We start from the raw sequence: 24489 nt of genomic DNA, 5'->3' as shown, positions 1-24489 counted from the left end.
TCAAATTAAGCACTATGCCCTCCATGAGGACTGTCATCTTATGTATGACAACCCATTGTCAACATATATCAGGACAGTAATTGGCTTATTCTCCCTCCCCCCCCCCCAACATCTCCCCCCACCCCCACCCCCACTCACCAACCCCAACCCTACTCTGACAGCTATCAATTGCTACTGTATCATGGTCCATGTGTTTATTGGTAATGACACATTCCAAACTTAATGAGGAAAAAACTACAGTATGTGAGGTGATTCTGAAGGTTTCGACATGAGCCTGTTCCACAGAGTCAGGGAAGAATCTACCAAAATCTGTCACCCATGCTATTTTCTTAAGCCTTTCACAACCATTTCCAACATTCAGAGAAAGTTCTGCTTTACTGCTAACCATGACACGACATCTTTAAAACTAATTTACCTAAATTGTTTGCATAACAACTTTTACCGCTAGCATGAACTTGCCTCTGTGGATAAAATTAACTTGTCATGTCGAAAACAAGGTCTTCTCTCAAATATTTTACTCACGTATTTTTCAAGAATGGGCAGTGAGTGAGAGGGAAAAGATATTGCTGCTTAAAGATAGAGAATTCTGAAGCTTGATGTATTTGTATGGAAGTCCATTCACTTGATGTCTTTCCCACATGGTGGCACTTGCTCCTGTGCCATTGAAAGTCACTTCTCTCAATTCACTCTCCCACTTTCTCTTGAACCTATAAATTTCCGCTGATTGGAGCCACTTTTTTAACCCTTACTTACAACAACTGGAGCTCATACACTGGTAACTGTCATACTAGATTTGCTTGGTATGGTTTGAATTAGTCCCTTTTTTTAACTGTGAGAAACTTTACATTCAACATGTGGTGAGCTGTGGGTATTAAGAGGGGTGGACACATTCTACATCTTTCCGACCATAACTATCCGTCGGTATAATGGATGGAGAGTTCTTGAACTAGCCTTGTCCTGGTGTCTTGTTCTGTAAAGAAATATAGGTAAATTCCAATGTATTAATGATCTTTGAGAAATTTCTTATCTCTTAAATACTGTTGATAAAATCTTATTTACCCCCATAAACATGATAACATGGTAATGTATGTCAAAGTCAGATATTCATTTTTTTATATTTAAAAAAAAAAAGAAATTGAAAATTAGATAGAAGTAGAAAAAAAATTTTGAAATGAACTCCACTATTAATTTGATAATTGTACTGCTCAAAAATGAAATTCATATTTATTTTTTTAATAGTCCTTAGTCGAAATAAAGAACTTACATGTTTTTGAAAGTTTTACAAAGTCATTTTTATTCATATTTGTTATAAGATATAATCTGAAGTTTATCTCTATGTTTTCGTTAGCATCAATATTTTTTTCTGCTTCTAAATTCCAAAGAGTGGTTTCAAGTTTTCTAAATTTGAAAATCAATTTCAACTTGATCAATACATACTTGTAAGGGGGAGCTGAAAAGCCAAAACCATGAAAACATTTATGGCCGAATCTTAATTGCGGATGTGTGCCAGAATGTTGGTATTAATTTGTATGTCGTAACTTTGCTTGATTGCATTTACAGTGTAACATTGTATGTATGTCACACATTGGCTTGATTTGGTGTAACCCTACATGAATCTTCATGGACTAAACTTTTGTAATTAAAACTGCGTTTTAAAAATAAAGATTTTTAGAGAGAATATTTAGAAAAAGCGCTATGCCTAATTGAGTTTAATGTGTAGACATCTGCAGGTTCAGTTTATCTCTGCGAGTCTTTAACCATGGAAAAGTATTTTAGTCCTATATACTTGATACAAATACAAAGTAGATTTGACAGAGCAGAAAAGCATTAAACTGTGGACCCTCCCACAAACAATGGCGACCCAAGTGACTAGTGTTGCGATCAGAGATACGCTTCCCCGCTTAATGCCATGTTTCAGATTTCTTATCTTTTGAATAAAATAAACAAAAAAGGGTCCGGCATTGTGTTAGGGGTTGAAAACATTGAGAATTGACGGAATTGATATGTCCATTTTGAAACCGGATGATACACTGGAAAAGAAGGAATCGAGAGAAAAAAATTTAGAAACACTATGGCTAGTATACAGTGCGCAGGCATACTGCACCGCTTCATGCTTATTTTCAGCTTGAAAAGACCACTTCAAGCTTTATTTGTAAACTTAATCCTGGAAACATGATGGGGGGTTAATATGTCTCGAGATTGGGCAGATTAATTTTCATTATTAGATCATGAAACATATGTTTGTATGAGGTAGTTTAACAGATGCTAGTGTATACCCTTACTCCAGGCCAGGCTCTATTGGAGTCGCCCAAACCTAGTCGAGGGGCCCTACAAAGGCGAGACAAGACGAATTTGTCTTGCAGAAGTTTAATAGTTAAAGATTTCAGCATGTTCACTGTAAAAATAAAGAGAACGATTACACGCAATTGGAGATGAAATCTACAACGATGTTATTTGACAAGTTAGAGCTGATTTCTTAGGGTGAAATATGGGGTTGATATTCTCTGGGTAGTGTGTCTAGTTACACGAGAATTAGTCCTCACTGTGTTGTTTCTTCAGAAATCACATTTCCCATCTTCCTTGTAAATTGAACAGATATTTGAGCCATGACAGGTTTAATAGTGGTTCTGATGATGTGCAGCCTCTGAAGCGCCTATCATCGCTTCTATATACTATAAACAAACACCTATAGGTCTATGCTAAGCTATCACTGTGTATGGATGCTGTCGCCTGTGAAGTCAGTGTTGCCTATAAGAACAGAGGTCTCTGACATTCTTGTACTCTTTCATACTATACTGCTTTATTATCAATGACGTTAGTAACACCATGTACTTTAAACCTGTAGATTTGGACTAGACAAAACTCTAGCATTTTCTAACACACTGGTATTTCTATCGCTACTTAAAAACATAATGATTAAAGATTTTGTATAAAAGATACACAAGTGAATAACACCTTTTAATAAAAATTTAGATCCAGCAGAGCCAAACAATGAATTAAACTGCACCATCCATTGTCCATGTAGGACTCATCAGTGATGCTAAGGGCCTAAAGTTTGAAGCCTTGGAGGTGATTGACTGAGGAAATCCTGAAGTGATCAAATGAAAAGCCATTATCTAGACAGGGACGTACACTAACCCTATAGTTAACTCAATTTTGTAGTGTTTATATATCAGATAATTTTAAAGTAACGACAAGTACATGTGTATATTTTGAATCATGCCACAATATAATACCATGCATGAAGTTTGGATGTCAAGGAAATTTTAATGAAGTATCGGTATGAATCAGGTCTATTCTCATTAACCTGTGTAAAGTGGAACCATGGTAATTTAGAAATTTTCATTTGTTCATAAATAGTTGGAATCTAATTAATGTTGATTGTATTACCTCTGGTCACTTTGTGTGTCATGTACTCTAGAATTTATTTTTGAATATATTTCAGAATTTCAATATTCTGAGCATTTGTATTTCTGTGAACAGTGTAACCTGTCTGTCAAATGTTTTGATTTTCTCTGAAAGAGATCTCTGAGGAGTTCAAAGTCAAATATAGCAACTATTTAAAATTTCAAAAGAACCTCAGAATTGGTGTAGTAAATTTTAATATAATTTATGCATAGAAAAACACTGTCTCTCAAAATTTCTAGAGATACTTGAAATATACAGTCTGAAGTTGTGTAAAAAAAGTTGTCAATAAAAAAATTTAATGATGGGTTTTGTTTGTTGTTTTGTTTTTGTTTTTTTCCCCACTCTTGATGTAACCATTGTGATGATTTACACGATGATTTTAGGACATTTCAGAGGACTGAATGAAACTCTTTCACCATTAACAAAGTGCCATGTTTGCTTATCTTTTTAATCTAATTAAATTTAATTCATTTGAAGGAATGAAAATTTCTTTGCTTTTTTAAACTCTAATTTCAATTCAGGCATTTGTAGGAAACCAAAAATATAAATAAGATATTGGTAATTGCTATATTTTGTGCACTTTGCTGGTTTAAACCAAAGAAATAATTTGTATTTACATCTCCCAATTTTTTTCATGAAAGTAAACAAAAAATGTCAGCAGTTGGTTTGAAGTTGTTGTTTATTAGGAATGTGAACTGAAAATTTCACATCTTGCACTAACCCTAAAAATATATAAGTAAAAACATATGTATTTTAAGAGATGTTTCCGATATTTGAAGTTGTGATTTTTTTTTTTGCTGACTAATTATCGGTTACCCTTTCGGTACCCCAGAGTCACCACTTCATCTCATTGCATAATCTTTTGTTGAATTTGTTCATTTGGGGATGAAATTCTGTTTCACCCACAATGCATTTCAAAGCCATGTTTTGGTCAGGGGAGAAAATGAAGCAGTCATGAACATTAGGGTATTTAGTTACCGTAACAATGTTGCCATTTTAAATGTATATTTTGAAATGTATATTTATGATAAAAGCCGAGTAATTTGCATACCTGTGACCTCTAGGCACCTTTAAAACGATTTAGCGTGATTTGAATATATGCTTGCGTGCTGATACTGAAACATATCAATTAGCCAAAACTGGTGTGTTTCTTTTGAATCACTATCTGGTTTTTCTGATTTTGTAAGATAAACGCGTCGTCCATTCACCAATATTTTATTTACAGTCAAAAGAATAAATAAGCCTTTCATAGGCTGTTAAAATATATGCAATGATTTGCTAAAATGAAAAGTTTTGAAGGAATTTGATCTAAACATTGAATGAGATGATCCTTTTGTTAAACAAAGAAATGCCCTAAAAACAGATTTGACGGGGAGGGGGAATAAACTAATGCAGTATATTGTATTTCTTAATAAAGAATACAGTATTTGTTTAAAAGTGAGTTTTCTTTAACTTTAAATAGGAGGAATGAATGGTAAACATAATGAAGTATTAACGAGATGCTTATTTATTAAATTGAATGTATATTGTTCAAACTGCAAGACAACATTTTAAAGTTTTAACAAAACAATGTTTTGTTTGAATGGTTTGCAGATCCCTTACTGGAGAAGGAAACTTTAACTGGCGGTTTGTTTATCCATTCGAGTACCTGATTGCTGAGGAAAAAATTGTCATATCAAGAAAGGAGTCGTTATTTTCCTGGGATGAATCGGAAACAAAGATTCCAGCAAGACTTAATCTACAAGTATGGGATGCAGACCATTTCTCAGCAGATGACTTCCTTGGTAAATAAACAAAATTAGAAATCATTTTACACACCTTCCTTGGTAAATAAATAAAATTAGAAATAATTTTACACACCACTACTGTTTCTTTAGTGCTTCAATATAGTTAGAATTTGTACATTCAACATAATCTATCCTTAAATGTACAAATTAATTAAGATGGTTTTTGCTTGTTGACAACAATGAAGCAACATAAAACATCATTTTGTTTTCGATGAATTTTGCTATAATTTCATTGAAATGTAGGGATGTCTTTGAGGCATTTTTATTTTTGCATTGGTTTTGTAGTTTTAGGGTCCTATATATTGGTTCTTTATTGTTTGACTGTTCATCCAAACCTGATCCACACCTACAGTAAATACTCTTTATAAATATTTTAGCTTGTTCGTTGTAATAAAAAGCCCTTAATGTCTCTGTCTGAAGAATGAAGATTTCACTTTAAATTAATTTAATTTATTAGTTATAGCTAATCAAAAATACTTTTTAGCATGGAAACATAAAATTGATCATGAACTATTCATATATGAGTAATTTTATTCAATTTTAAAGGATGAAAATAAAAAAGTTGTCAAACATTGAAGATATTTTCAAAAGGTTTAAATATTTTAGAAAAATATAATGCCAATTATCAATTTTTATAATAAGAATGTAAGTAAGAAAAGTACTTGTCGTAAGAGAAGAATTTTTACCAATAGTATTTTCTGAAACTTTTCACACAATTTTTATTTAATTTATATTTTTCCCTTTTTGCTCCAAGTTACATTTCTCTTAACTTGTACAGGAGTTTTCATCTTCTTCTGATTTTGAAATCCAAATTGCTTTCATGCAGTAAGTCCAAACATTTTTGACGGTTTGCGAAGGAATTTACAAAAGTTGTTGTTATAAGAAGATATCACTATTTAAAGTACTGATATGCAATGTATCATGGTAAGATCAGGAGAAATTTGCATATTTACAACGTGGTGAGTAAGGAAACATATTAACCATGATTTAAGTAATTTTAATGTTTCATCATTACAAAGTCAAAGGTAAAAGGACTGTAAGTTTAAGAATTTACCACAAAATGTCTGATGATGAAATGATCCAGGATTTTAGAGATGATATGAACGTGTTGTAATTTATATCAATGCTGTAATATACACTGAATAATGTATATTTCGTAATCAATATTGAAATAGATTACCATGACTTTGATTTATGACAGACAGATTACGTAAATTTCTGAGCCCAACTTTTGTCACCTTTGGCTTGTCAAGAGTAAACATTTCCAAATCAAAAACCAGGTGTTTGATTCATGTGTGATAATTAAATATGTGTACAGTATTTAAATTTGTGAATGAATTTTCACAGAGAAAAATCATACAAGGAAACCTTCATGAATGGAAATGACTTAAAATTTATTCAAAATTTAATGAAATCTTATTTCACAAGATATGCAAGTAGGTTAAGGTTTTTGCTATAGTTGACAAAGTTTATCTGATTATTTGAATAATTTTGGATAATTAATTTATAAAAAGACGAAACATTGGAACTGCTAACCCAGAATTTACAGCTGGGAATATAGGAATACAAAATGTTACTTAATTAATATGATGCAGTATTATTCAAACAAGAAATGAAAAAAATGTTCTCATTCATTCATTTATTCATTTATTTATTTATACTTTTTTTCATTAATTTTTTCTCATGAATTTTTGCCATCATTAGATAAATATTTTAAAGAAATTGAAACATTAGAGAGAAGTATGTAGATGTGATGGTCGTTGTTTATCAAAACAATCATTATCAGGAATGGAAATGATCTGAGACAAATATTATCTCAAATGGGTTGTTCTTGCCTGGAGGCGAGATAGCACATACCATCATCCGACTTTCTGAAGAGAAAAAAACTAAGTCTTAAAGACAGAATTTTGAAATGTTGAAACAAAAATGAGTTGATATATATTTATAGAGTGACTCATGCCAGTTGTAAACGGAATTTTGTTGCCAAGATATGAACATCTCTCACAAGCACTGGTATTTTCTAGTCAAATCGACTGTAGTCTGGCACAAGTTTTGTTTTCTTTTCACATTTACAAGATTCTTCATACCACCATGTTTTTAGAATGAATTGATAAACCGTATTTATTCAAACGAACACCATCCAGCTAAACTAGCTCAATTAGTGGGCACAGGAAGCTTTGAATGGCTAGAGCTACTGGTACCTCATGGTGTGTTTCTGATAACGACCCTTGTCGACTCATCATAGCACCAATTCATCAGGTTTCAAGGGAAGCATTTCACAGAGAAAAGCAAAGTTGTGACTGTGTTGGAAAATAAACAATAAAACCATTTTATCTTCCAACATATAAGAATTACATTGATATACCTTATATAGCTGTCAAGGTCACTTTGTATTCTGGTCAGTTTATCTAACAGCTAGAAAGATATTTCCTAAAAATTGTAGTCTTCATGGAATTTATCTACAGTTGAAAAAGAAAAAGATTTTTTTCTGAAGAAAAATTATTTTAATATGCAAAAATTCCAGTGAAAATATTAAAATTATTTCATCAGAATTTTAACAACGTTAAATTTGCAACCAACCAGCACTTTTCTTCTTAATGTGTCTAATTGGGCATGACAAGCTTTTTCTTTCCGAACATGTTTTAAAATCCTTTGAATATTTTCAAAATATTTCCTGGAATTTAGATAAAATTATCAACTATTAATTATGAAGATTTAAAGAACAAATCAGAACTTGATTTGTCAATTTGATGTTATGCAACCTTGAATTATTATTACTTTCCCTTGATTCTGTTGCCAGGTGCCCTAACCCTGGACCTCAACCGGTTTCCACGCGGTGCCAAATCAGCCAAATTGTGTTCCCTGGACATGCTGAAGACGGATGGTAGTGTACCACAAATGTCCCTTTTTAAACAGAAGAGAGTGAAGGGCTGGTGGCCGTTTGCGGTTAAGAGCGATGGTGGGGAGGAAGAATATGAACTAACAGTAAGTCCACTTTCTGTGTTGAGAAAGCACATCATTCCTGACTTAAGGTTGGCAAGCAGATGTAATAAAATGTTAAAAGGTTTGCTGGAAATGTTTTCAAAACATGGGCTTAATACTAGACATTGACTTGTTGCAGAATATCACATATGTATTTTATCATATATTTGTGCCATTTTTTTCGTAAATTTCCAATTTCCCTTTTTAGCATAGATTGACCATGTCAGGTCTTTGGTGACCAATATATGTCTGGTTGTCAAAGCATACAACTTTTTGAATTGCTTCATGATTGTGCAAAGAAAAATGTTTCTTAAGGCAAAATCTTATAAATTTTTTAAAAGAAAATTTCCTGCAGGTATTTTTGAATTATAAAATTTGACATATATTGTCAATTTATTTTTTTTATCACAAAGAAAAAAACCTGTTGATGGCAGCTCTGGTTCAGTTTCCTCTCCATTATGCTTTTGGTGTTGTGATCTCTTCGATGGCAGAGATATACCCCCATGTATGTGTGACATAGAAAAAACGTTACAATTAAGTCAGTGCTGGACAAAAGAAGAGTTTCCCTTAATAAAATAACTCACCAAATGTTTTCTTCAAAAAGGATGAAGTTTAAAACTAGAGTTTAAAAAGTCAACAAATGGAAAATAAAATCATTTCAGGCCTCAAATCAAGACAAATTAGCTTGAGTTAATTCAAAACTACCTACCAGAGTAGGAGGTTGCATCGGCCTTCAATTTTCAATAAATATTCTTAAACCTTGACAGAATTAGGAATTTGAAAACGAATAAAAAAAAAAGATTCTTTAATGTGCTCAAAAGGTGATCAACTATTATTTAAAACTATTATGTTTCATTTGTCTTAAGAATTAAGAAAAATGAGGCTACTGTAGCCCATTATGTAGAACATTGACTATGCAACATCAGATAAGATTCAAGGTTTGAATGTTTTTAACCGTGCTTGCTCTGGATGACATGCGACCGGCCTCTAGTATGTTGTTCAATGAAGTAGTTACCAGTTGTAACAAGGAGAACCCAATATGACTCTGTCTGGCCAGGTACAGTGAACTCAGCAAACAAACAAAGAAGTGTACTCTGATTTAAGTTAACTGCTTTGGTGATGGGGTGCAATCAATATTTAGACTTGATTCAACACTTTTGTTGCCATGACCATTTAAATATTTCAGAGTGGATGGCAACTCCAAGTAAGTTGTTCTTCACTTTTATGCACATCTGAAAAGTATTATCAAGGTCGGTGAATGGGTGCATTTCTTCTGTTTATGATATGAAGGTCAAGGTGATATTTTTATTACTTCTGTTGCAAATTAAAAGGTCAAGGTGATAGGTTTATTTCTTTCTGTTGCAAATTTGAAGGTCAAGGTGAGATGTTGATATACTTTTGTTGCCAATTTAAAGTTGAAGGATACAGGTTTACATCTATTATGTAAAGGTCAAGGTAATAGTGTTAGCTTCAATTTTACATCAGGATGTTATGTAGGTCAAGTTAACTGGGGAATGTCTGGAGTTTTTTGTAAAGTGCTTGAATATATTGCAGCATAATATTGCATTAATTTAATACCATGTCAGTTCAATTTCAGGTATTTAATTCATACTTTGCATGCAAAAAACTAATAATAATCAGCATAAATTTTTACTTGTCTTATCACCCATGTATTTGCAGATTTTAAAGTTTTGCTTGTGTTTTCTTGACAACTCAGTCACAAAATTTTGACACTTGATACTAGACTCTGGTGTTCTCTACAAAGGATCTTTATCCTGGTGTGAAATCCTTAAATGATGTTTATTTTAATGATGCTGAAAGGCTGCAGCATCTGTTTTATCCCAAACTCCCCATCCCCACTTAGTAGGTGTAGTGATGTTGTTATATAGTAATCATTTTGTGCATCCATGCATGCATGTGTCCATCCGTCCATAGCTTCTGTGCAAATAGAATTAGACTTAGAAGTTACATAAAGTTCTATAACACCTGATAAGATTTCAGTTATCGTTGGTCAAGGTTAAAGGGTCAAAGATCACACTAAACCACTTTTGGATTTAAAAGATTGTTTACAAGATTCAATGTAGCAGAAATGAAAATGAAGTTTCCGAAATTTCACAAAGGAGCTGAAGTTATTGTCTAGTTTGATAGATATCTCCCTTTCTCAGAAATCTTTTGAAATGAGGGTTACGGTTGAAATTAACTTTGTTAGATATCCAATGTAATTTGAACAATGGTCTCAAATATTTCATAGAGAATGCTTGGATGATGAACAGTTGCTATTGACAAAATCTGTGTACCATTTAGCAGCTTTTGAAGATCATGTTTTCATTGACAAGCGATTTCATAGTGCGAAGTAGAATAGTATATATGCTGCTCTTGTCCACTCCATCACATCTTACAACAACATTGCAATTACTTCAACTTCAGCTACAGAGCAGGTGAGAGATACAGGCCCATTTGGTCTCTTGAGCATTACTGACATAAATTACATGGTAGATGACGAGCTTACTTTCAAATCTAAGGGTTCTAAGATTTTACCTTGCATGATTTGTACAGTCAAAAGAGTCATTCTCAATGACCCATTTTACTTTTTCGAGTAACCAACAAGTCATATTAAGTGATAGGCAAAGTCAAAGTAGGAAAAATACACTTGTGTCATACATGCCTAAAACTGTAGGAATGTGCACTTTGTTTTCTGTTACACATTTTTATGCCCATACCCTTTTTAGCCCATTATCATGATGATGGTAGGTTATTCAAATCACCTCAGGTCCTTAATTGTGACGGTTTGGTTTCTGGCTTGATCAGAAACACAAAATGGCCGACAAGAGGAGGTCTTGTATTTTTACAAAGAAGTTTGTTATAGCTTTTTCTGGAGAAGTACTGGATGAATCTTTCACAAATTTCATATGTAGGTTTCCTTTGGTATCTAGTTGCACCCTGTCAATTTTGGGGATCATCAGAAACAAAATGGCTGACAGGCAGTCATCTTGGATTTTCACTTTAAATGTTTGTTATCGCTATTTCTTGATAACAACTGCATACATCTTTCTCAAATTTCGTTTGTAAGTTCCCCTTGGTCCCTGGTTGTGCCCATTTGATTTTAGGACTGATCAGAAAAACAGAATGGCTTCCAGGCAACCATCTTGAATTAAGCAGTTAAAGATTATTATTATCGCTATTTCTGCAAAGGAATGTTAACATTTCTCATCATTATGAGCTTTCAAAGAATAAATAAAGATCAAACAATAGGAGGTGCCAAGATCCCTCTGGGATCTCTTTGTTTATGGATGGGACATTTGGTTCATATTTACCACTCACGATATCGTAACATCGAGTATTAAGATGGTCATTGTTCAAATATAAAGGGTCAAAGGTCTCATGAGAACATTTATGTCTTAGATATAATTTTGATGGCAACCAAATAAATATTCTACCAAAAGCACACATACCTGTCCATATTTGTGTAGTCGACCTGTTGGAATTGGTACCACATAATGATACTATTACAATATGCCCGATTTTGTTCTGGTATTTGATCTTTTTGTGGATGTTCACGATGTCTGAACTTTCAAACTCATTCCATTTAGATTCAGAAAGGCACTGTGATGAGATATGTTTTATTTCAATCGGTTGTGACTAACACACATTGATAGTATAAGCTCCATTTGGAACACAATTTCTGCATCACAGAGCATTTCAAAAATGAGGAAAATTTTTTATCTTTTAAATGGGTCAAATAACATGGTTATGTTACACTCAGCTTATAAAACTGTTTCAAATATATATTTTTTTAATTTGGTTGTAAATTATGTTCTTAATCTGAAATGTTAGTAATGAGAGTTAAAGTTATTTGTCCAATGTGACTCCAGGTGCCATCTATATACAAGTTTATAGACACAAGAATGTTTTAGATTATCTGGAAATTGAAACATATAACAAAATAATTAAAGGCAAAGAGTTGAACCCTACTCTAGTAGAGTTAATGGCACAAGGACAGCCAGAGTGTTTAGAGGAATGAACGCCACTGGCCCGCCATCAGGAGTCGGCATGGCTTTGACAGTCTGACTGGGACCTAACACTATTAGCACCACCGCCTATAGAATTAGTATTATGTCTAATTTCACAGATAGGACTAATAAATTCACTCATTCTGCCCACATTAGTGTATAATAATCAGAAATAAAACAGTTGTCGTCTTCAACTGTGCCAAAAGAACATCACACAAACTGTGTAATTGTGACGCGTGCCACCATACTTTATCAAAAGATTTGTCTTGTCTGCCCGGCACAAAGACAATGATACTGAGATTTAACTTTTGTACTGGTTTTACCTCGCCTCAGTTAACACCCAGTACTTTGACAGTGTTCTTTTCATATCAGCTTGTAGAATTTCTAGATATAAGCATTGGATTGTGCTTCATTTTTAAAAACAAATAATGATATTTTGAGAATGCAAATCAGCTTTTTTTTATAATATTTGCAATGGTTGTTAGTTGGAGAAAAAACAGACCCTTATAAAAAAAGAAAATTTAAAAACAGAAAATATGTTGCCAAAAATTAAAAAAAAAAAAAAATCCTGCAGGTTCTGAAAAAGTAAGTACAATATACTTTCTACTTATGTATATTTCATAACATTCACACCTGCTGTGACAAATTCAATGTCCATTTCAGAAGTTTGTAATTCTTGTAATCAACAACAGTTGTTGATAGCAGCACATTATGATGATGTGTGTTGTCACAACAAAATCTGTGACATGATTAATTACAAATATGTAAAGATTTAGGTCACTACAGTAAAATGGTATAAATTTTTCTGTGATGGTAGGATATTTCAATCTCTTTGAAGATGAAAAAATAATTGGTTCTCTGGCTGATAACAGTAATGGCTTGTTCTGAGTACCAATGGTTCCCCTCATGTCAAGATGCAATTTGTTTTCAACCCAACTAACAAGTTTAAAATTCAAAAAAAGATATGACTGCTGTAAAATAAAGTTTCAATTCAAATAAATCAAAAGTTGTGACGTCCTTGACTTCAATTAGAACTAATTTCTAAAAAATTAATTAAGACAGGAGAAGGCCATGTTATATATATTGGAGGTGGGGTGGGGGGAGGGGCTTATTAAATGACAATGAAGAAGCTTTTGCTGACCAAATGTCAGTGGGATACATTTATCAAAATACCATTAAATAGTTTCTTCTGACTCCAATTCTGAGGGGTTGTGTTTATTAACAGACCATGACACTAAAATAGTTTCTTCTGACTCCAATTCCGAATTGATGGTTCTCTACAATATGAAGAAATAGCTCCTTTTGACATCAGGGGAACAGGATTATTACATGACAATGAAGTAGCTTTTTTCTGACTCCATTTCAGGAGGATCAGTTTATTACAAGACCATGAAATAACTTTGACTCAAAGTCAGTGGGATGGGCTTAAGACCGCAAAATAGTGTATACTGTCATAAAACTACTTAACAGTAATATATACATATTACCAAGCATGGGCTTATTACTGGATAAATGCATTTTTTTCTGTCATTTCTTTACATGTAATTTCAGCAGGATAGGTAGGTATGTAGGTATGAAGATAGGTAGATAGTGTGACCTTGAGAAGCTACAGAAGTCCTCTAACATTGTGGGGTCTTTGTTGTACAAAAGTCCTCAACTACAGACATATTGATGCCCTCTGGAGTCTTTACTACAAGTCCAAGTCATGTAATGATTTTTCGGGGACTAATGATGTTTTTGGTCCTTCTCTGCCCTAGCGGCTTTGACATGTTGGAGTATCAAGTTGACGGTAGCCTGCTGGCCAAACAAGCTAGGTTTTCTGCCAATTTGTAGAGTTACCATCAAAGAACACACAGATACTTTTATTTTAACTGTCTCTTACAACCTCTAATGAAGTGACAGCCAGATTGATGCTGATGAGAAACCAACCAATGTCATTGCCGAATAATTTTTGGACATTATTAGTGCAATTTTATCAAGGGTGTCAATACCATTTTTCTGAGGACAAGACACATTACTATTGGCATCTGTACAAACACTCGTGTGGCAGGTATGCAGCCAGACGGCCATCGTTGTTGTCGTAGAAACCATCACCTAGTGAATATGATTAGTTTGTTTTTGTGCTAACCTCCAACTAATTGTGTTGTATAAAGGCTAGCACAATCAAGTCTCATCTCAAAAAATTAAACGACGCAAGACACTGTTTACTCCAAAGCCTTGTAATTTGGGTTGGATCCAAGAGTATGAGGACAGGCCGCGTCTGAGGTAGTGTAGCCAGAGATAGAGGGGGTTACTGCTAATAAATGTGAATTACATTGTTTTAACTGTCCTGACTGTTATACTTATGGTGCCTGTCTTTGATCCCATCTGACTGTAGCAGGGGCCTTAACATATCTTTCTCATTTCAGTACTTACATGCAACAAAGCGTCTTTAGTATGCACCACAAGGTGCCTCCAATACTCACACCACCAGGTGTCTCCAGTACTCACCACCCAATGTCTTTTGTCCTCACACCACCAAGTGTCTCCAATTCCAACACTTCATCAGTCTTCTTTGCTTCCACAGTGATATATCACCAGTGCCCACACACAGCCTAAGATATCATTAATACTCACACACCACCAGGTGTTTCCAGTACTCACATCACCAGGGGTCTCCAGTACTCACACCACCAGGTGTTTCCAGTACTCACACCACCAGGTGTCTCCAGTACTTACACCACCAGGGGTCTCCAGTACTCACACCACCAGGTGTCTCCAGTACTCACACCACCAGGTGTCTCAAGTACTCACACCACCACGTGTTTCCAGTACTCACACCACCAGGGTCTCCACCACCAGGTGTTACACCACCAGATGTCACACCACCAGCTGTCTCACACCACCAGGTGTTTCCAGTACTCACATCACCAGGTGTCCACAGTACTCACACCACCAAGTGTTTCCAGTACTCACACCACCAGGTGTCCCCAGTACTCACATCACGAGGGGTCTCCAGTACTCACACCACCAGGTGTCTCCAGTACTCACACCACCAGCTGTCTCCAGTACTCACACCAACAGGTGTCTCCAGTACTTACACCACCACATGTCTCCAGTACTCACACCAACAGGTGTCTCCAGTAATATGACTTCACAAGGTATACTCAGTACTAACAAAAAATTATACTCCACTCACAAATGGGAGTCAAACAATGTGGTCAATGTTATTAGGTGATGATGTACATGACTGGTTCTATCTGGAAAATCTGAACATGTCATATTCATTGTGTTATGCTAATTTCTACCTGTACAGGGGATTAGTAGCTGAGAATACCACCAGAACTATGATTATTAGACCATGTCTAAAAAATGGGCTGGATCATTCATAGTGTCTAACTATGTAGTTGGCATTTCAGTCAAGTATTTTACAAAATTCAAGGCAAATTTTATGAGGGAAAGTTTAACAAAATTTTCTGGAAAGCTACATTTTAAATGCTTATTCTCAAGAAGTGCTGAAGAGTTCTTCATTACATTTTGAAGCATGCTGTTTATTTAATCTAGTTGTACCCAACATATTTTGAACTTGATTGAATATTCAAGATGGTTACAACTCACTATTTTGAATATTGATATTTGAATTTTCCAGTCTCTTTTTTTTCCAAGAACAAGTGTAAGATTATCTTAATTAGTAAGTGGGAGTGACATCAAAGCTTTTATAAATAGCATTATCTTATTTTTCTGAGGTATCCTTGTGTAATTATCTTCCTCTGTAATGAAGGAGTTATGTGTGGTGATTAGATTTGTCCATACTTTTTAAATTGGAAAGAACAAGAGAGACTTCAAAGACATTGTAAAACCTTCACCATTATCTAAAAATAATTGACCTTACGTCTTAATCAATGTATGTGGTTAGTAATCATTTGACCAGATTTTTTACTAAACTACACAAGTCATATCATTGACAATCAGCACCTCTGTCCACAGCTAACACTTTCTTAATAACCTTTATTTTGAGTTTAAGCATATGTTTATCTTAATAAATGTTGCGTGTTGTTTACGGACATCATAATTGTGTGAGAGTATCAAGATTTCTGGTAATACCTGTTGTTTACATCACAACATGTTCTGTTAGTTTTCACCCCTGTAGTAAATCAATAATATGTCTTTTTCTTGGTATGTTGACACCTGTCTATAACTTAATTTGCTGTTTGACACCTGTCTATGTTTGATGTGTTTTGTTGACATCTGTCTGTGTTTGATGTGTTTTGTTGACACCTGTCTATGTTTGATGTGTTGTGTTGACACCTATGTTTTTTTGTTTTGTGTTGACAACTGTCTATGTTTGATGTGTTGTGTTGACACCTGTCTATGTTTTTTTGTTTTGATGACACCTGTCTATGATTGATGTGTTGTGTTGACACCTGTCTATGTTTGATGTTTTTTATTGATACCTGTCTATGTTTGATGTGTTGTGTTGATACCTGTCTATGTTTGATGTTGACGTCTGTCTATGTTTAATGTGTTATGTTCACACCTGTCTGCATTTGATATGTCTTGTTGAAACCTTGTTGAAAATCAATAATATGTCTTTTTCTTGGTATGTTGACACCTGTCTATAACTTAATTTGCTGTTTGACACCTGTCTATGTTTGATGTGTTTTGTTGACATCTGTCTATGTTTGATGTGTTTTGTTGACACCTGTCTATGTTTGATGTGTTGTTTTGACACCTGTCTATGTTTTTTTGTTTTGATGACACCTGTCTATGTTTGATGTGTTGTGTTGACATCTGTCTTTGTTTGATGTGTTGTGTTGACATCTGTCTATGTTTGATGTGTTTTGTTGACACCTGTCTATGTTTGATGTGTTTTGTTGAAACCTGTCTATGTTTGTGTTGACACCTGTCTATGTTTGATGTGTTGTGTTGACACCTGTCTATGTTTGATGTGTTGTATTGACACCTGTCTATGTTTGATGTGTTTTATTGATACCTGTCTATGTTTGATGTGTTGTGTTGATACCTGTCTATGTTTGATGTTGACGTCTGTCTTTGTTCAATGTGTTATGTTCACACCTGTCTGCATTTGATATGTCTTGTTGAAACCTGTCTACATCATGGCATCAGCTTTTTTTTAATCCATTTATTTATATTTGAATGTAAATTGTGTGTTATGTAGACATCCTTTTGTATTCTTTATTACTTGTCATGGTGATATCTCTTTATGATGTTTTGTGTTTTGACATCTGTTTATGATGTTTTGTGTTTTGACATCTGTTTATGATGTTTTGTGTTTTGACATCTGTTTATGATGTTTTGTGTTTTGACATCTGCTTTAAACATATATTGTGTTGGCATGTTGTTTATGTCATGTTTTATTGCATGTGCTGTGTTGACACAAAGTTATTGTTAGGAAGTCTTTTGTTGACATCTGTTGTCTGTGACATATATTTTTGTGCCTTTAGTTAATGTCATTTACTGTGATGACACCTGTTTATATAATGACTTGTGTTGAGATGACACCTGTTTATATAATGACTTGTGTTGAGATGACACCTGTTTATATAATGACTTGTGTTGAGATGACACCTGTTTATATAATGACTTGTGTTGAGATGATACCTGTTTATATTATGACTTGTGTTGAGATGACACCTGTTTATGTAATGACTGGTGTTGAGATGACACCTGTTATTTGTGTTATGACATGTGTTTTGACACCTGTTGTCTGTTGTTCCCTAGGGTAAAGTAGAGGCAGAACTACACCTACTGTCTATGGAGGAGGCTGAGAAACACCCGGCTGGCCTTGGTCGGAATGAACCAGACCCACTAGAAAAACCAAAGTAAGTAAAATACACCTATGGTGCTGGTTGCGGCCATCATTTTCACCCTTCTGTAACAACTTTTTCAGTATTTTACTGAAGCATCAACAGAATTTTGGTGCATGTGTTCTACAAATCACAGAGCATTAATACCAATTGCTTCCAATCTTTCAACATTCTGTGTCTGTAAGAAATGTTTACCACTATAATTATGTTAAAGTTTGTACAAATGACACACCGTTATATAGAATCATTTAGTACAAATTTAGATACTGAACAGTAGAGCCAAACAACGATTTCATTTCAGTAATAATTACCATAATTTTAGTAGTACCTGCACTCGTCTTTGTATTTCAAAAGCCAAAAATTCAAAAATCCCTTCTCCCTACAATCCCATGAGCCATTACAACAGAAACATAGAATGATCTCAACCAGTTCAGAAGGCCAAGATTCTTGTTCTGACTGAGAGTTCACCAGTTGGTGGACCTTTCATTAGAATGTACTCCCTTCCTACCTGGAGTTTCCCCTCAGTTGTACTGTATTCTGATGGGCTGCCTGGTGTCAAAGTCTCCACCACAGTAAGATGAATTTGCACACTAAAGTTATGGTAATCATACCTAAAATGAAATTGAGTTTATTTTTAAGTGAAACTAATTTTCATGTTGTAATACTTACCATATCTTTATGGAGTCCAACCCTTTCCTTCCCTTTCCCTCTCTGCCCCTATTTTGGGCTCAAATAAAGGTTTTTGAGGAAGGGAGGTCACTCAATGTCTCCTTCGTAATGGCTCTTAGGCTGTAGGGAGGGTAGGATTTTGCTTTTGTGCTACAAAGATTCTGAACCATTTTTGTTTATTGAATGGCTATCACCATTGATTTGTATGCTATACTACTTCATACAGCACACTCCATAACATTATTTTCCTTCTTGTAAAAATTTCAATATATGATTATCTCCCATCTTACTAGTTGGTTATCTCCCTTTCTGTTTTGATTTACCTACAAACTTTCATATTTTCATGTTTATGAAACTGATACTTGATGTTAACTACAACTAAACACTTAATGACCTCTTCCCTTTTCTTTTGACGATTACCTCCCTTTACACTCAAGGTTACATCTCTTCCCAATCAAAGGTTAGCTCCCTTTGCACTCCCCTTTACACTCAAGGTTACATCCCTTCGCAATCAAAGGTTAGCCCCCTTTGCACTTCTTTTTACACTCAAGGTTACATCCCTTACACTCAAGGTTATATCCCTTCCCAATCAAAGGTTAGCTCCCTTTGCACTCCCCTTTACACTCAAGGTTATCTCCCATCTCAATTAAGAATCACTTCCTTTACTTGCGGTTTACCATGTTTTTTTGAGTGAAGGTCACTTAAGTATATTGAAAGGTTTTTATATGTAATTATGTATGTATGACTATATTTCCTCTAATATTCTTCTTGATATCTCTGTCATGAGTACCATGTCACAAAAGGATAAATTTTAGGATTTTTTCAAATTTAACCACAAACTAGAAGGTTTAAAAACATGAATTATCAGTCAGTTTATAAAACTGATAAATTAAACGAGAGACTGAAAAAAATATATTCAGCACAATACAGTGCATTTTGTGACATTGTACACAATATTTTACTGAATCTTATTGAACACACCATTTATATTCATACTTGAAGAAATTCTTTATATGAGATTTCTCCTTCTTTTTTTTGACTGGGACTGTTCAGATTAACCAGGTTTCACATAAAATCAACAGTGATGTCTGCATGTGTTTGTTGACTAATCAATGCCTTGGTTACAGAATTCAAGCTTTCAGTTGATCTGGATTTTACTCTCATTACTTCCACAGCCACATGTCCAGACTCCTACTGACAAAGACTATTACTATCTTTTCCAGCAATATTCCCATGTCGTATAATGAGCCTATCAATATTTATTATAGTTTCAATGAAATGCTTTATCAATGTCCTGTAATAAGCCCATCCTCTGAATTTCAGTCTTATTTTTGTTGGCTCTCAGGCTTTACTTTGGCTAGATAAAGTGTTTCTTCTTCACATTTCAGTTTTGTAGCACCAACTTTTCTCAATACATTTTGTCATGTTTTCTGCATAATTTATTAAGAACATGACAAATGCTTTCCTTTTCTAGAAGACTTGAGTATTTCTTGTCCTGCAGGTGCTTGGTTTGACCCTCCCAACCAGTGCCATTTAAGTTTTTCTTGAAGTTTAAAACTGACCACACTGTGCTAATGTGGTTATGTAATTGGGAAAGACACTTCACTACAGTTGCTGTAGAATTTTAAGGGCTTTCTTTATCTTGTTCAGTGAAATAGCCACCAGCTACTACAAGGAAAACCCACCTCCAAATGGCCCTGGCTGTTCACAGTGTGATAAATAAACTCAGCAAAAAAGAAATCTAATGAAATTTCACTATTAATGAGGCCATAACTATTTTATTTACTTAATGACAGTTGTCTCCCTTTAAAAATTGCTTTAGTCAGTTTGACACTCAGCACTTGAGTCGTTCTCCTTTTTTTCTAAATTTGCAGACCTTTATTTCTGTCACTGATGAGGGGAATGTTGTTTTCAGTTTTTCACTTGTTTTTCATCTATCTTGACAATTTCTGATCTATTTCACTTACAATGCACACAATTTTGTCAAAGCTTCTTTCCAAAAAATTCTTTGAAATAAGCCTTAAGATCTTTACTAAACTAAGCAGTATTCTTAAAAAAGTGATGAAAAGAAGAAGATTTATTTCTACCAGTGATTGATTTCAATTGAACTTTTAACAATTAACAGCATTTCAGTTTGAAGCAATTTTTTTTCTTTCTTTAAACATTTTAAAAATAAATGCATTCTTCCTGAAAAAAGCACATATTTGAAAACATCATTTCCACTCAATGGCTTGTTTTTTAGTTTATAATTTTGTGGTTTTTTACAGTCGCCCCGATACTTCATTCATTTGGTTCCTGAGTCCCCTCAAATCCATTCGCTACATCCTGTGGAACAACTACAAATGGGTGATACTCAAGATGCTCATCTTCAGTGCACTGACAGCCATATTGATACTCTTCTTCTACGCGATGCCGGGATATACCGTCAAGAGGATGTTTGGCGCTTAGGTAGATTTTATTACACCGCTGCGCAAATATCAGTTTCAGTAGATTTTTTTCTTTCTTTTTTTAGTCATTTCATTATTTCCTTACATGACTTACTAATTATGAATTTTCAAATTTTCAAACAGCTACCCTGACTGATTTTTTAACACTGCATGGACTTGATAACATTGATATCGGAGTTGGCGTTGTGACTGCAGTGATATCCCGCACCCTGAATGCCATACCCCCAAACTACCTCTCCCCTGATATTATTTAGTTTTGATGGAAGTGACATCCCACACCCCCTTCCATGATGTCAGTTTGCCAACTTTTGGCCTCTATAATGATAAGTCTGGTAATTTTTAGTCCTATTTCTAGAGTGATCCACTCCTCCTGTTATTGGCTTGCATTTTTTTATCTCTACAGTGACCTCACAAGACATTGGAATGTCCAGTATCTTTATTACAGCAGTCAATCTCATTATATCAAATTGTGTATTAATGTCTTTACAGCGTCTCCTCTTGTATCAAATTGTCCAGTTTTGTCTTTACAGCGTCTCCTCTTGGCATTAAATTGTCCACTTTTGTCTTTACAGTATTTCCTCTTGGCATTAAATTGTCCAGTTTTGTCTTTACAGCATTTCCTCTTGGCATTAAATTGTCCAGTTTTGTCTTTACAGCGTCTCCTCTTGGCATTAAATTGTCCACTTTTGTCTTTACAGCATTTCCTCTTGGCATTAAATTGTCCAGTTTTGTCTTTACAGCGTCTCCTCTTGGCATTAAATTGTCCAGTTTTGTCTTTACAGCGTCTCCTCTTGGCATTAAATTGTCCAGTTTTGTCTTTACAGCATTTCCTCTTGGCATTAAATTGTCCAGTTTTGTCTTTACAGCGTCTCCTCTTGGCATTAAATTGTCCAGTTTTGTCTTTACAGTGTTTCCTCTTGGCATTAAATTGTCCAGTTTTGTCTTTACAGTGTCTCCTCTTGGCATTAAATTGTCCAGTTTTGTCTTTACAGCATTTCCTCTTGGCATTAAATTGTCCACTTTTGTCTTTACAGTGTCTCCTCTTCGCATTAAATTGTCCAGTTTTGTCTTTACAGCGTTTCCTCTTGGCATTAAATTGTCCAGTTTTGTCTTTACAGCGTCATCAAATAGTTCTTTTATTATACTACTGTATACAGCCTTCAATAAGCCGATGGAAAGAGGGGGGGACATATTGCCTCTTATTCTAAGTCAAGGAGGTGGGCTTATTACAAGACAATAAATTAGCATCTATTTGTATTTCTAACCAACAAGAATAAGTATAGGTGGGCTAGTATTACCAGGCATGGGCTTATTTTGAAATAGATACAGTACATCTCTAATTCTATTGCTCTACAGTACTTTTTTACTAATTTTTTTTTCTCTTATTTCTAATACAATGCCAATAGTATCCTTTCACTGTTTATTTTAGATTTCTGTTCTTGTAGCTTATTCTCTAATATCTTGTCATTTCAGTCGACCGGACTCATCATTCATCTGGTTCCTAAACCCCCTCAAGTCAATTCGGTATATACTCTGTCACAACTACAAATGGGTGATCATCAAGGTGCTAGTTGTTCTAGCACTGGCAGCCATTTTGGTTCTCTTTTTCTACGCCATGCCAGGTTACATGGTCAAGAGGATGTTTGGAGCCTAGGTAAAATATGACATTCGCATGCACAACACAGACCGAGGCAGTTCACACCCGTCATGCCCACAAACTAGCGTAGACTATTTTGGTTTTCTTAATATCATACAGATACATCATTAGCAGACAGGAAGGAACCCACATTTCCGGGATTGATCAAATATTGATCACCATGGTAACAGTGTCTGTCAAGTAATAGACATTTGGAATCCTATATTCGACAGGAAGCAAGGCTGTCGAAACAATAGCTGTACGGAAATGTCAATACTCGAGTCGCGCTCCAGTGCTTCAACTCAGATTACCAAGGGTTTTAAATATCCTAATATACAAAACGATCCTTACCTATTACAGAAAGTGCTCATTACCCATATCATAACCCAAACAAATCCAAAGTGCAATAACTCCATATACCTGTTGTTTTGTTTACATGTGGGTAGGAATACCTTGTACAAATTGTACCATAGTCAGATTTTGTTTTTTCTATGTTTAATACATTTTTTAATGGTGCACATGTTATATTCAAATATCATCTCATAATAATCATTTCCACACATCAAACATACAACTCTTCAATTTTTCTCGATTCCATGGGGAAAAAAAATGATTTGGTACATTCCTTGCTAAAAAAATACAACCTCTTGAGACATATGCCAGTAACCAAAGCCTTTTCATGGAAAGTTTTTAAAATGTTGACATTCCTTTGAAATCTGGTATTATAATCAGGTTATGTTAATTTTGTTGATATATTTCTACATTTCTTGAGCGAGTCATTTTGCTTATCTCATAAAAATTACATTTGCAAAGAGCTCAAGGGTTCACTCCAGAATCTGAATGTTATGCTAAGTACAAAACAATCAATTTCCTCACTACATGTGTATTATTTGAAGTAATATGTACAACTAGCATTTGATTTCAGTGTGTAACTTACTGAAATTGACATCTTTAAATGTGAATTAAATGCCATGTGTATTTCAGATTTCTCTTATAATTACATAGTAACATAGATTTTATGTTTGAAAATTGTTTGTATTAATCGTTTTTTTATCAAATACATTATGTTATTCAACTAAGCTTTTATAACTTTTTCTTTTGAAGAAATAACCAAGAATAGATTTCTGAATTCTGTATTTCTGTATTCTGCTAAATTTTCCTTTGCCACAGTCAATGACACACATGATTAATGAAATACTTATTTGTAAAAAGGACACTGTTCCAGGGGTTCACAATTTTGTGATCATGGGTGGATTTCAAAATGGAAATATTTGAAAAAATTGACATACTTGAGGTCAAATTCCATAGAATTTCACACTCTGTTGTTAAATATATATATATCAATAAATTGTAAGTTAGAAAATTGTGCAAGAGTCTTGAAATGTGATAAACCTTTATGCATCATGATGTTAACACCTGTACATAAAATGTTTACACAATGTTTTTTTTGTGATGTTTATAAAATCATGTTGATTAGCGATCCATCTTTTCATTCTCCTGGACTCATTGACCGTTAAAAATTTGAGAAAACTATTCAAATGTCAAGGTCATTATGACAACATATGATTGTTACTATATTCAGAACAATTCATGGTCTTTTAGGGTGTTAAGACAATGTTGTCTTGTATGAGAATTAATGAAAAAAAAGTCAATATGTTTCATGGCATTCCATTGTTCACAAACATGTTCACACTTTGTCACAAAATAGTTCATTAGTACACTAGCAGTTCACAAAAATGCTCA

At 34.3% G+C, this 24489-nt stretch overlaps 1 protein-coding gene across 1 annotated transcript in view; it reads left to right on the top strand.

The window, feature by feature from the left end:
* The window catches only part of LOC132556982 (otoferlin-like), a 220725-nt gene extending 197961 nt beyond the window's left edge, over positions 1-22764 (top strand). Inside the window, exons 41-44 of the mRNA XM_060221446.1 lie at positions 5002-5192; positions 7996-8180; positions 17909-18009; positions 22584-22764. Coding sequence (XP_060077429.1) covers positions 5002-5192; positions 7996-8180; positions 17909-18009; positions 22584-22764 — 658 coding nt within the window. The remainder of the gene's footprint in view (positions 1-5001; positions 5193-7995; positions 8181-17908; positions 18010-22583) is intronic.
* Positions 22765-24489: the final 1725 nt, after the last annotated feature.

Source organism: Ylistrum balloti, unplaced genomic scaffold (genome assembly GCF_031769215.1).
Source record: "Ylistrum balloti isolate Yb309-2 unplaced genomic scaffold, AGI_CSIRO_Ybal_v1 Utg370612, whole genome shotgun sequence".
NCBI lineage: Eukaryota > Metazoa > Mollusca > Bivalvia > Pectinida > Pectinidae > Ylistrum > Ylistrum balloti.
This window is presented reverse-complemented; position numbering and strand designations above follow the sequence as displayed.